Genomic DNA, 12517 nt, shown 5'->3' with positions numbered 1-12517 from the left:
TGATATTATGGTTTGAAATTGGTAATAGAAATTAGTTTAAATACTGCTGATATTTATAGAAGCTGAGAATATACAGTACTCTATATGATTTTATGGATAGTTTATGGGGACTTAGTACTTATTTTTAACTGTAGGTGATTTCTTTTTTTCTGCCAATTTAGGTGAAGTGTTCCACAATATTAATAAAGAGGACCATAGACATTCTGCACCAGTTGCACCACGAAATAGTCCTACCAGTTTAGCATCCCTTCCTTCACTGTCTCCTGCTGCACTGTCTCCAGCCTCCACACCACATCTTCCAAACCTAGCTGCTCCTTCTTTCCCCAAAGCTGCTGCAACAGCCCCTGGATTTGTGGATCCTCATTCAGGTCTTTGTCCTACTACAGTTGCACCTCCTACTTCAACCACAGACAGCTCTGTAAGTGCCCCACCAAGTGTCTGCAGGTAAGTTTGTTGTTATTCTTGCCATTCTTTTTTTTTTTTTTCAATAGAAGGGAAATGAAAATACAGATACCTCTTCTCCTTTGACACTGGTTGTAGTGTGAAAGCTGTGTTTGTGTTCAGCAAATGAAACCAAGTGCAGATACTTAGTATGTAACTTGGTGTGAGACTTCTCAAATATGATTTCCGTTGTGAAGTCCAGTTACTGAATTTAGAGGCTTGAAAACAAATGTTTGCTCACTCAGAAATATTGCCTGGGATATACAAGTCAAACTATTTTTTCTTACTCTAATTACTGGTTGGTGATTGCTGCTGCTGAGACATAAACCTATTGTATGACATACCTGTTTTCTGTCATTTTGGCATTACATGGATGGCTGATATCCCAGTTGGAGAACCATTGTTCCTGTTAGAGGCAGGAAGATGTATATATTTGTTTATCATAATTATTATTACTATTATTATTACATAACATTTTGTACCTTGTTCATTATCATTAGGGTTTTATAACCTTTTTTTAATTTAACATAGTGATCCTGATTGTGAGGGCCATCGCTGTGAGAACAGTAACACATATGATCATCAGCAGTATGATGGAGAGGAGAGCCAGGATGAAGATAGCTGTTCAGAGCATAGCTCCAGTACCTCAACTTCCACAAATCAGAAGGAAGGAAAATACTGTGACTGCTGTTACTGTGAGTTCTTCGGCCATGGAGGAGTAAGTTTTTGTATTTTAAATTGCTTTTGTTTGCTTTTTTGTCACTTACTCATCATAGGTTGCCTGTGATTTATCAGACTGCATCTTAGGGGATAGCATTGAAACTCACTCAAGAAGTTGTAAACTAAATTAAAAAGTAATTTTCCTCTTTGAAATGAAGGATTGAAATAAACCTTTTCAGTTCAAAGCATTTAAGAGCAATAAAAATGACTAAAATATTTAGAAAGCAACTGACTTGAATCATAGATGCCATGTTTGACTGAAACTAGAAACAGGGGCACTGAGCCATTTAAATAACTTTAAAAATTCATTCACTCGTCTGTAGTACTGTAGTTACAATGAATGTGATGAGGTGCGGTAAAGGTACACTTTATATAGGATATTAGTTTAAATCTTTACGGCAATTTATGAGCTAATCTGCTATCTGTAAAAATAGCAATCCTCAAAGTATTCACTTTAATATGATTTTTTAAAAAGGAGAAAAAAAAAGAGAAAAGGCTCTAGATTCTTAGCTAAAATATAACACATTAATTTTTTCTTAACTTGTAAATCTGTGTATGGCCTCTTTCAATAATAGGTTCACTGGTACAATTTGAGTCACTGGCATTTTTCCTATTTGAAGTAAATGCTCACTTTATTTGCCATGTATTTGATCAGGTCAGTTTCATCTTAGCTCTTCAAGTGAATTAAAAGCCACTACTCTGTGGCTTAAAGGGGCCAGGGAGGGCATTCCATTTCTTCTTGCATGTTTCCACTATGTCCATGCTTGATTTGTGTTTGATAGTTACCTGAGTACACAGTAAGTTATTCATTTTGCTGAAGTGGCAGAATGTGACAGGATTTTTAAGTTAATAGGCTTTGTTTTGCCTGTTTACTGAGTTGAACTGGTGTAGCTGTGAACAGATGGGCACCAGGTCTGGTACAGGAGCAGAGGGGGTAAGGCATCAGGAGGGGAGAGGCAGTGAGGAGTTGAGAGGCAGGAGCAGTGGCTGGAGTACAGATATGGAACATGATGCAAGGATTCCACTTGCAGCAGTGTTAAGTTATTGATGGGACTCTGCTGGAGGGTGTGCTGGCAGGCTTCAGTGCAGGATAATCAGCCCTTCACAGGTACACCCCAGAGGCCCGTGTAGCCCAACCTTGGAAACAGATTTCATAGGGAATAAAAACAGAGTAAAGGTCTGCTCATTTGAAATTTTCAAATACAGCATACCAATCACAAGAGAATATGGAAATAAAAGTCACAGTATTTTTCCTTGATTTTAAAGGTTATTTCTTTGTCTTCTTACTCATGCCATTCTCCTCAAGATCAGCTGTTCATTCAGTTGGAAAATACAGTTCAGAAGCCAGCGCCAAGTCTGGCAGGTCTGTTGCCTGTTAAGTACACTTTAGGTTCACATACAATGAGTTTGATAGTCAGGTTTGGACCTCCTGTGTTATTTGAAGGGAGAGTATTTTGAAATTTCAAAATCTCCAAAGCATTAAGTCAATGAAATTTTTCCATTCAGTCACTAAACTTTTGTTGCATGTCCTTTAGCCTCCAGCTGCACCAACCAGTAGAAATTATGCAGAGATGCGAGAAAAGCTTCGTTTACGTTTAACGAAAAGGAAAGAGGAGCAGCCGAAGAAACCAGATCAGATCTCTGAAAGGGAAAGCGTTGTTGACCATCGAAAGGTGGAAGACTTGCTACAATTTATAAACAGCTCTGAAACCAAACCTGTCAGCAGTTCTCGTGCAGCCAAGCGAGCCAGGCATAAGCAAAGAAAGGTAAGACATAAAAGTATGTTTATCCCAGACCTCACACTTTTGAATCTGTGCACTCCCCTCAAGTATGCCAGTGTACACTGATTTATCCTAATGCTGTAATTGTGGTTTGTGGTACACTGCCAGTTTGTTTTTACAACTGGCTTACCTGTTCGGGGGCTATCTGAGGAGTTATGTACTAGACTGGGAGGATTCCGGAAAATGCCATTGTCATGTGTTTTGGTGCAAGTCAGCTTTATATTGGGATCTCCCACACTTCAGAAGGTTATTTCTGAGTATCAGAAATGTTATAAATTTTATTGTTTTGTAGCATTGACATTTAAAAGTGATGGAAGTTAGAAAGTCAGTGTTTCTATACTGGGATAATGGTTTTGATAAAGCATGTCTGTAGGAAGCCAGGAAACATAGGTCAGTGCTTTTATGAGAGAGGAGGAATTGCATTTGGTATTTTTAGAATAATTGCACTGAGCACCTTGCTGTCCTGATTGACAGAGGTTAAGTGCTGTGCCACGTGATGATACAAAGGGTTATCCTGAGCTGGAGTGGCAAGCTGCAGAGAGGGGACAGGAAAGAAAAAATTACAGGTTGCTTTCAAATGAAAATTGGCAAAAACGATTTCTAAAAAACTCCAATGTGTAATAGTGAAATTATTTTTTTGAAACAGTATTTTCTGAGGATAATATAGAGGAAATATGAAAAAGGAATAACAGAGGAAATACCCTGTTTTTTTTAAAGTTGGAACAGGCAGGAAACCTTTTCCTAGAGCAAGTCAAGTATCAACCATAGGTATAAAGTTCAAGGCACAATGTAATTGGTTGCTGAATGTTTTTGATTTCTGGTAAGCGTGTTATGTGATCACACTGTAAATATTTTCTTGTTTGTGGATTTTCTTCTGGCACTACTTCTGCATTCTTTAAATGCTTCCATGGGTTTGGAAGACCTAATGTTCACAAGTTAAATTCTTTATGTTCATGTTGTAGCACTATTCAGTATCTTGAGGGTTTAGTGGATTATTTATAAATAAAATTAACTTTGTAAAATTTGCAATGCAAAATTCACTTTGCTCTTACAGTGCAGTTTGAGCATAAGAAGTGGAAAATTCCTATAGGGTCATTCTCATGAGCCATTCTCATTTTTTGAATGACTTCTGTAACTGTGAAAAAGTAATGCCATACAGGCACCTCTAAACGTGCAAGAAAATAAATGGTTATGATTGTTCTCATTGTATGACTTTGTTTCATTTTGCTAATGATGCAAGATCAATGCTGCACAGCAAAGTTTTAGGCATTGGCAGTAACGGCTGGCAAAATCCCTTATGTCTTTGTTTTGGTTAATGAACTAATGGCTGACAATGGAAAACTGCCATCCTTAGGATTTTTGACAACTTCTAATGTAGCTATTATTTGCTTAGTGTTCTGGTGCAGAATGCTTTTAATTATTTTCTTCCTAACATTGCTGATCTCTGAAACAGAGCAACTCTGCTACCATATCAAGAGAACAGGTGAATGATAGAACCTAATGCAAGCTTGAATTACCTTAGAAACACACACAGTCTTTGAGAAGGAAGCTGAATTTTTTGTGGCTATGGAAAACTTTAATGTGAAGTTAGGCTTAGCAGTAGGGAAGAAAATATCAACAGCTGATCTTTTGTTATTAACTATGGTCAAATGAGTTACAGAAACATAGAAAATATGAATAGAGAAAGGATTGTAATATATTTAAAAGGGCAGCCTTTGTATACTTAGTTGCTTGCTCTGCAGAATTACAGATTTAAGTATGTTCATATGTTCACATCCTAGGATTTATAAAGAAAAGTAGTAATAATCCCTAAAACTCTTAATTTCCAAAATATTTGTCACTTTCAATAAACCTATTACTTTGCAGCTCGAAGAAAAAGCTCGACTTGAAGCTGAAGCCAGGGAGAGGGAGCATCACCAGTTGCTTGAGGAGCAGAGGCGGCGTGAGGAAGAAGAAGAAGAGAGACTGAAACAGGAATTACAGCGGCTCCAAGAGCTTCAGCAGTTACGAGCTGTAAAGAAAAAGAAGAAAGAGAGAACAAGTAAGGACTGTCCGAAGGCAGATCTGCTCCCTAGGAACTGCCAGGCAGTGAAGGAACCTGTCCCAAACACACCTGAAGACATTCAGAATGGTACCCTTGAGCAATCAGAAAAGATGGAAACCTCAGCTGGTTCACTGTCAAGACATGTGAATCACACAGAACAGAGGCCAGTTCTAGACACGGGCTGTGAACTGTCCAATCCTGTAAACACTAGAGACTCGAAGCTGCTTTATCAGAAAGAGGGCAGTGTAAAGCAGCATGAGCCCCTCTCTTTTCTGCTTGATATTATGCATCAACATAAAGAAGGAAACAGCAAACAGAAACTAAAACAGATGAACAAACAGTGTGTTGAACAAGTTAAAAAGCCTGTTGAATCCCCCAAAGCAGCTGAGATTCAGACTAAAACCAGAAACCAAATAGAATCCAAAGCAAAAGCAGCAGAGCTCCCAACACTTGCAGAACCTAAAAAGGATGAGAAGAAATTAAACAATAACAACAAAAAACAGTTGAACCATGTAAAGGAAGAGAAAGCACCTGTAACAAGTGAATCCCCATCACCAAGTGAACAGCAGCAAAATAATAAGCTTATACTTGCAGATTCTCCTCAACCAAAAGGCAAGAACAAGAAAAACAAGAAGAAAAAAGGAGACAAAGTCAACAATTCCATTGGTAAGTGCGTAAGAAAGTTGAAGAACTTGGGTTATGTTCTGTTCTTACCATTTCATTCCAGAAGTCTGACATATTTATCTTCAGGCATTCCTGCCAATGTAAATCAGAGAAACTGAAAAACTGGTGTCAGGAAAAGTCAAGTCATCGGAATTTCAACACTTAAGAGATGGATAGCATTTTAGTCAAGTGGAGGATGCTTTTAAAAACAAATGAATAAGCATATGCTGTAGGTTTTGTAGGGGGTTTTGTTTAGGCTTTTGAGGAGACTGGCTTTCTTTTCTTGCTTAAAATAAATATATTGTTTAATTAAATAGTATGTTGAAATCTATTTTGAATTTCTTTAAAAACAAGGTTGTTTCTCATACCGCATTAGGAGTATAGTCTGAAGTTGGTCTTACTCTTTAGGCAAGGGAAATAAGGGGATTCTTCAGTCCAAGAATGGTCATTCATGTATAAGTATGCATTTTTTTTCAGTGGAAATAATTCCTTTCTTACATTAATTACATCATCAGGTAAACAAATGAATACAGAAACTAATTTACTATTTTTTATTTGCCAGAGTGAAAAATTGTAGTGGTATGTTAATTACTTGATTAAGTTGATTGTGTTCTCCATATTAACTCATTCTAGTCAACAGAATTATTTTTATTTCTCAGAAGTAATACAACTGTAGAAGATTAAGTGAAGCAAGTTGCACTTTAATAATTTTATTTCCAACTTAATTTTTTTATTTGCCTGAACACATCCAACAGCTAATACCAGAGCTGAAAATCACACAGAGTTCTGGCCCATTGGCTTTGTCAGCACCATAGTCAAATTGCTGTTCTCAGGCGCACCTCTTTGTTCTTGCACATCCTGGGTCCCTACTGGGACTACCAGTTGGGATGGCAACTTTGTGGTGTGGACATCTGTCTGCTCGGAGCACCTGGTCATTCCCCTGGGATCACCTGGCAGCTGAGTGGTAACATTGCATAAATTCAATATATGTTAGTTCTTGCTGCTGTTCTGACTGGTAAGCACAGCAAGACAGGAGACCTTCATGCCTTGGCATTCTCTGCCAGTGTTTCAGAATACTTACTTTTGTTAAGCTTTGTTAATAAAAATGTAAAGCTAATTCCTGGTTGCAGGAAGTGCTAGGGTTTTTTTTTTTTTAGTTATTTCATGGTTGGATTGGGTCAGCCCACTATCTCTGCTTTTAAATCTGATGCCTAATGTTTCCATTCTATGTCAGTCAAGCAGCAATACAGTATGGAACAATTTTCTCTGACATCTTAGTACATACTTTGTTGTGGTGTGTTTGGGTTTTGGCTCTTTTAATTTATCAAGAAGAATGTACTCCAATGATTGGAGCAAGACAAAACTCCAGAACTGGGATCAGAAAGAGAAGACTGCAGACATTTGAAAGAGAAAATATGGAAGAGGGCGTTTACTGTAGGAGAATGCAGGTACCTTCCTGCATCTTGTCCTCCTTCCTGCCCCCACCATTTTTTTTTCTCCTGCTTAAGTCAAGTATACTTATAATTTCCAAATGCTAATGTTTAAATGTGAAAAAATACAGGGACATGTTTCTGAATTTGTCAATAAAAAATTGTGCTGTTCTCTGTAGACTTGGGACTGGATTTTTACTTTAAGTAGTTCTAACTTCACAGCTACAAGAAAGATACTGTAATACACCATTTTTCATGTAGTTATAATTTTTTTAAGATACAGGGTTGATGTACCCAATTAGCAAAGATACAAAGATTGAACTGAGAAAAAAAACCAAGAACATGAAAGGAGGGAAACAAAGCTTAGCGGGTTTTAACTGAGTTTTCAAATGAAGTGTTAAAGCAGTAAATATGCTTTTGGTGAGATCTCTGTTTCTTAAAGAAATGTCTTCTGGCAGAGTATTTTTACTTCTTGTTACAAACAGGCTAAAGAAAGCTAGGAGTGTTGAGGAAGCCCTGTGTTTGTAGGGCTTTCTGCTTCCTCAGAAGTAAGTTGAATAGCAAATACATGCAACTTTTAAAACTACCACGAGTGTCTTTACCATGAGTTGTCTGTCTTCATAATCTCAAGGATTCTGTAGTCAGGTGTGTTCATGGTGGTTTTGGTTACTTGCTTTGTCCCACCTGTTTTTTGACATGTATTGTAAAGCTGCTTCAGAAATGAGACTGGAGTGTATATGCAGTGAGAAAGAAACTTCCAGAGGAAAGTGTTCTACAAAAATGTGTGGATTCCAATGCATTTCTTTTTAAAGTCCAAAAGAGAACCATATGCTGAGATAGTACATTATACCAACAGCCTCTATGGTGACTTCTTTGCTATATTGATGTGTTAAATATTTGTTTGTGTTTTATTTTAATGAAGTCTAATGGTTGCCAGTGTGACTTAAACTCTTGCAGACACAGCCTGATCATCATGTCCCAGAGGGGGTACAGCAACTCTAAAACCCAGAAGTTTCCAAGTATTTTTCTTTATAAATACTGTTTTTAAAATGTTTCTAGAGTAGTAAGACCAAAAATTTAAGGCATTAAACAGCTATGTGATTCATCAAGCCCTCTGTATGATTTGGTTGCTCTTATGTGCATTCCAGGTACCTTTTGGAGCCCATGCAATAAATACATTTACTGTTAAATCAACTCTTCTTTTTTACCAGTCTAACTCCTTCAAGTCTGGGCAGAGATACTATTATAGGGGTTTTAAGAAGTGTCTATTTAATTATAGGTGTGTATTAATTCAGCGTAAATATGAATAATGAATAGTCTATGAGGTTCAGTCAGTTCTCCAAAGACATCTTTAATGCAGCTTCTTCCTCTCTTCTTCCCCCTTCCCCATGGAATCTAACATAGTGCCATCATTTTTTCTTTGTAGATGATGTGTTTCTACCCAAAGACATTGATCTAGACAGCGTGGAAATGGATGAAACAGAACGAGAAGTGGAGTATTTTAAAAGGTAAAGTGCTGTAATCCCTGTGCATAATGCTGTTGTTGCTACTTTCCATGTGGCATGGTTGCAAAGCAAGCAATAACACCACCACACCAACCCCCAAGTTAATAACTAACTCCTGTCAGAAAAGCCTGTGTTGTAACACAGCAAATCCTGTTACAGCTGACATTCTGAATGCTGTAACAGTCACCAGAGCTGTGATCTGTGGGCACAGCTCATGGCTGAATGGCACAATTTCAGAAACAAGTGCCAGAATTATCTATGTGATAATAGGTTCTCATCAAGACCTTCAGAATATTGTCAATTACCATTAGTTATAAGCAAAGTTTGTGTGAATATTTCCTTTATTAGCCACACAAGCCAAATACTGATTAGTATTTTCATTTTTTTAAAAAGTGATTAAGTTTCCAAAGAGATACTTCAGAGAGGTTTGTTTTGTTTTCTTCCTTGTTTACAGGTGTTAGTTGGGAATTTTATACTGTACATTAAGCAGAGATGAATAGCTGTGGGCTAAGTGTCTTATGCCAGACTTTAAGAGGAGATGCTTATCCTAGAATCATAGATTGGTTTGCATTGGAAGGAGCATTAAAGACCATCTAGTCCCAACCCCCCTGGCATGGGCAGGGACACCTTCCACTAGAACAAGTTGGTCAAAACCTCATTCGTCTGACCTAGTACAGTGACAGTAAAAGAATAATATATGCCTATGCTTGTGAAAGTCTTTTCTTCTGTACTTTTTGGTTGATTTTTGGGATTTGTGCACCATATTGAGATTTGGACTTGATAATTCCTTGTCGGAATATTCCAACTCAGAATATTCTGTGATATTAGTTACCTGTAAATTCCTCAAATATGAGGAGACAGTTCATGTTTAAATAGTGTAGCATGTGTTCTTCCATAATACTGAAATGTCTTTGAATTTGTTCTCCAGTGGTGGCTGGTTGTGCTGGTTCCCCATGAATACATCTAGTGAGCCTTTCATTATGGTAGTAGCCAAATCTGTAATGTCACAACTCAGTTTCCTGCAATTAAAAGATTTAGGACTCAACAGTATTATTTCCCAAAGCAACACAAGCCATTTGTTACAAGAAAAGACTTTCAGTATGGATTTCTTTTCTAAATTCATATAATTTTCATAGACTACATGCTTGGGATGTAATGTGTGTCTGGGTCTTGCAAAGAACTGAGTACTATTGCTGCTTATTATTGTTACAAAATGCATATATCTGATTATTTCTGGAGTTACAATGTGCAAGACAAGGAAATTGTCACAGGTACATAGTCTTAAAAATTATTTTTGAGTGGTGCCAATTAAAGGATTTTTTTTTAAAATCAAAATGCAGGTTTTATAGAGAAGCTCTGTTCATCAGTTGTTTACTCTCAGTAGAATGAATGAACCAGTGTATTACATTTGTATAAGTGCAGTTGAATTTTGGGGATAAATTTGTCAAATGTGATTCCAGCTGAAGAGTTAGTGCTTTAAAGCGTGCTGTTTTGTAAGCCATTCACTAATTGATGGACTCTGCTCCTTTACTGTCATCTGTTAGGAAGTGTCTAGATTTTATGGATACCTGTTTAGAAAAATAAGTTCTGATAAGTTCTGTTTTAGGGGAGAAAAACAGCTACTTAATGCCATTAAGGCACCTTTAATACCTAGGTTCTCTACCGTTTGGTAATGCCCAGAATAACACTTGGAAGGCTAGTAGCATGGCATGTTCTAGTAACCCTACATGGCAATGAGCTGCACAGGCTGACTGAATGCATGTTTTTCACTTGTAGTTCATTCATCGTCTTCTCTTCTTGTTTTGTAGTGGTATAATAGATGGATGCCTTAATTACACCCTGACATCATGATTAATATTGCACACTGCTTCTAACCAGCACAGAAAGAAAATACTAAGTCTGATTGTAATCTTCCACTGTACCTGCTTAATTGTGCTCCTTCAGTCTGCCGCCTTTTTTTGACTTTCAGTTGTTACAGAAGCAGTGTAACCTTCCAGAGAGAGGTTTGCACTGCTTTGATGCAGTCATGCAGCCTTTAGCCTCACCAAGCTGCACCTTGCCTCAATAAAGTTCTTCAGCTCAGATTAACAGTCCCTGAAAGGCCTGCATGTGGCAACTTTTTCCAGAGTTATTCCATAAACTGTGGTCAGTGAAAGCAAATAAGAATATTTTTGTTCTAGGGGTTTTTTTTCCAGGCACATGGGCTGGAAAATCTGCTGTATTAGAGACCTTCTTTCCCCAGGTCTTTGTCTCCAATGTAGCTTTGCTGTATTAAGAAGAGAAGCACAGTGTCCCATGCCATTGGTGATGCTGCTTTACACACCATCTACCACTATTTCTTACCCTTTCAAAATTGTTGATGAATACAGCAATGCCATTTCTGTTTCTAGTTGACATTTAACATGGTTCTGTGCTGCTGAATGTGCAGCAATCTTTGTTACCTCCTTCACTTAATTCTAGTAATGCAGTAGTGTTAAAAGTAACTGGTTTATGATGTATTTGGGTGATGGACAAATGATTTTTTTTTTCTTTATGTATGGTTTTTTAAGAGATTTTGTCTTTCTGAATGAGAGCTTCTCTCCAAAAGAGGGATAACACATGTGGATTGATTTTAAGTATACTGATTTCACTTTATTGCTTTTTTTCTTTTCAGATTTTGCTTGGATTCTGCCAGACAGACAAGGCAGAGACTTTCCATCAACTGGTCCAATTTTAGCTTAAAAAAAACCACCTTTGCTGCACATTGAAATGACACAATACAGGGAGGGAACCCTGCAGGAATCAATGAACGACGACTCCACTTACCTGTCCTGCTGTGCTGAGAGCTTATCTGGTCTTGAGCCAGTGCTGCCTTGCCTTGTCCCCAGTGCTGTGTGGATCTGCACTGAACCCTTTGGCCTGATAATTCTTGCGGACTGAAAAATTGCCACTTTCTACCTGAATTTGTTAGCTTGTGTGCTTGTAGTCTGTGAGTGAGACTTACTTGATTGTAGCTGTATGCCGTTGGAGTTGGAACAATAGCTCTTTTCCATCTCCTTCTGAATGCCTTGGCCTCAGAGACTTTAAATTGCTTAGGCTTGGGTGGAGGCCAAAATACTAGGTTGCATCATCTGCAGTGGCTCCTGTCACTTCTGCATCTAGCTATGTTTTGTCATTCTGACTCCTGACAAAGGAATGGACCTAGTCAGTTGTGCTTTCATCTGCTCCAGAATTCTCCTGACATGACTTCATGAAAAGAGGCTCTTATGGGACAAGTATTCCCTCAGTTCTTTCACAATCTACTGTTTAAGAGTGTACAAGTTACGCTATTTGTGTTTTGATTTTTTTCTTCCTGACTTGTAGCCAGCTTGTGTAAGAATATTTGCAGAATGAGAAAATTTAAAAAAGAACAGTACTCACACTATCAAATCTGTTATAGAGTGTATAATTGTATTAACACTGAAGCCTAACTGGCTACTTTTTTAACATATTGTTAAGTAATATTAAAATCATGTCTTTCTTTTTGAAAGATGGAATACATTAGTATGGCAGATGACTTGTGTCTTGCTTTTTTCTCTGTGGGTGGGGAAGGGGGAGAAAGAAACATCCAAAAAATTTTGTAAACTGAATTTCAACTGTGTCAAAGTTGGTCAGTGAAGGTTTATCAACTTTTCTATATTCTCTGTTTGCCAGCTCATATGATAGGAAAAACTGTCTGCTAGAGCAAGAAAGATGCCTCCTGATTGCTGGAACTAAGGTTTTGTGAATTACTGTAATGTTTCTATTTCAGTGGATCATTTGTGAGCAAGAAGGTAATACAGAAATTTCCAGTTCAATAGCAGTGCAGTAGTGAAGTAGGTAGGTTTGATGCTGCTGTCAGGTAAATGGTTCACAATATAGTGATGGTTTGCAGTTCCATAGTATGCCCAGTGAGAAAGAAGATGGGTGATTTAG

At 37.7% G+C, this 12517-nt stretch overlaps 1 protein-coding gene across 2 annotated transcripts in view; it reads left to right on the top strand.

Moving 5' to 3' along the window:
• The window catches only part of FAM193A (family with sequence similarity 193 member A), a 75672-nt gene extending 63566 nt beyond the window's left edge, over positions 1–12106 (top strand). For both annotated transcript variants that reach the window (XM_053976049.1, XM_053976047.1), the window contains 6 exons: positions 162–444; positions 973–1159; positions 2697–2927; positions 4809–5652; positions 8506–8587; positions 11238–12106. In XM_053976049.1, coding sequence (XP_053832024.1) covers positions 162–444; positions 973–1159; positions 2697–2927; positions 4809–5652; positions 8506–8587; positions 11238–11331 — 1721 coding nt within the window. In that variant the 3' untranslated portion in view covers positions 11332–12106. The remainder of the gene's footprint in view (positions 1–161; positions 445–972; positions 1160–2696; positions 2928–4808; positions 5653–8505; positions 8588–11237) is intronic.
• The last annotated feature ends 411 nt before the right edge of the window (positions 12107–12517 follow it).

The sequence above is a fragment of the Vidua macroura genome, chromosome 4 (assembly GCF_024509145.1).
Source record: "Vidua macroura isolate BioBank_ID:100142 chromosome 4, ASM2450914v1, whole genome shotgun sequence".
Taxonomy (NCBI): Eukaryota; Metazoa; Chordata; class Aves; order Passeriformes; family Viduidae; genus Vidua; species Vidua macroura.
This window is presented reverse-complemented; position numbering and strand designations above follow the sequence as displayed.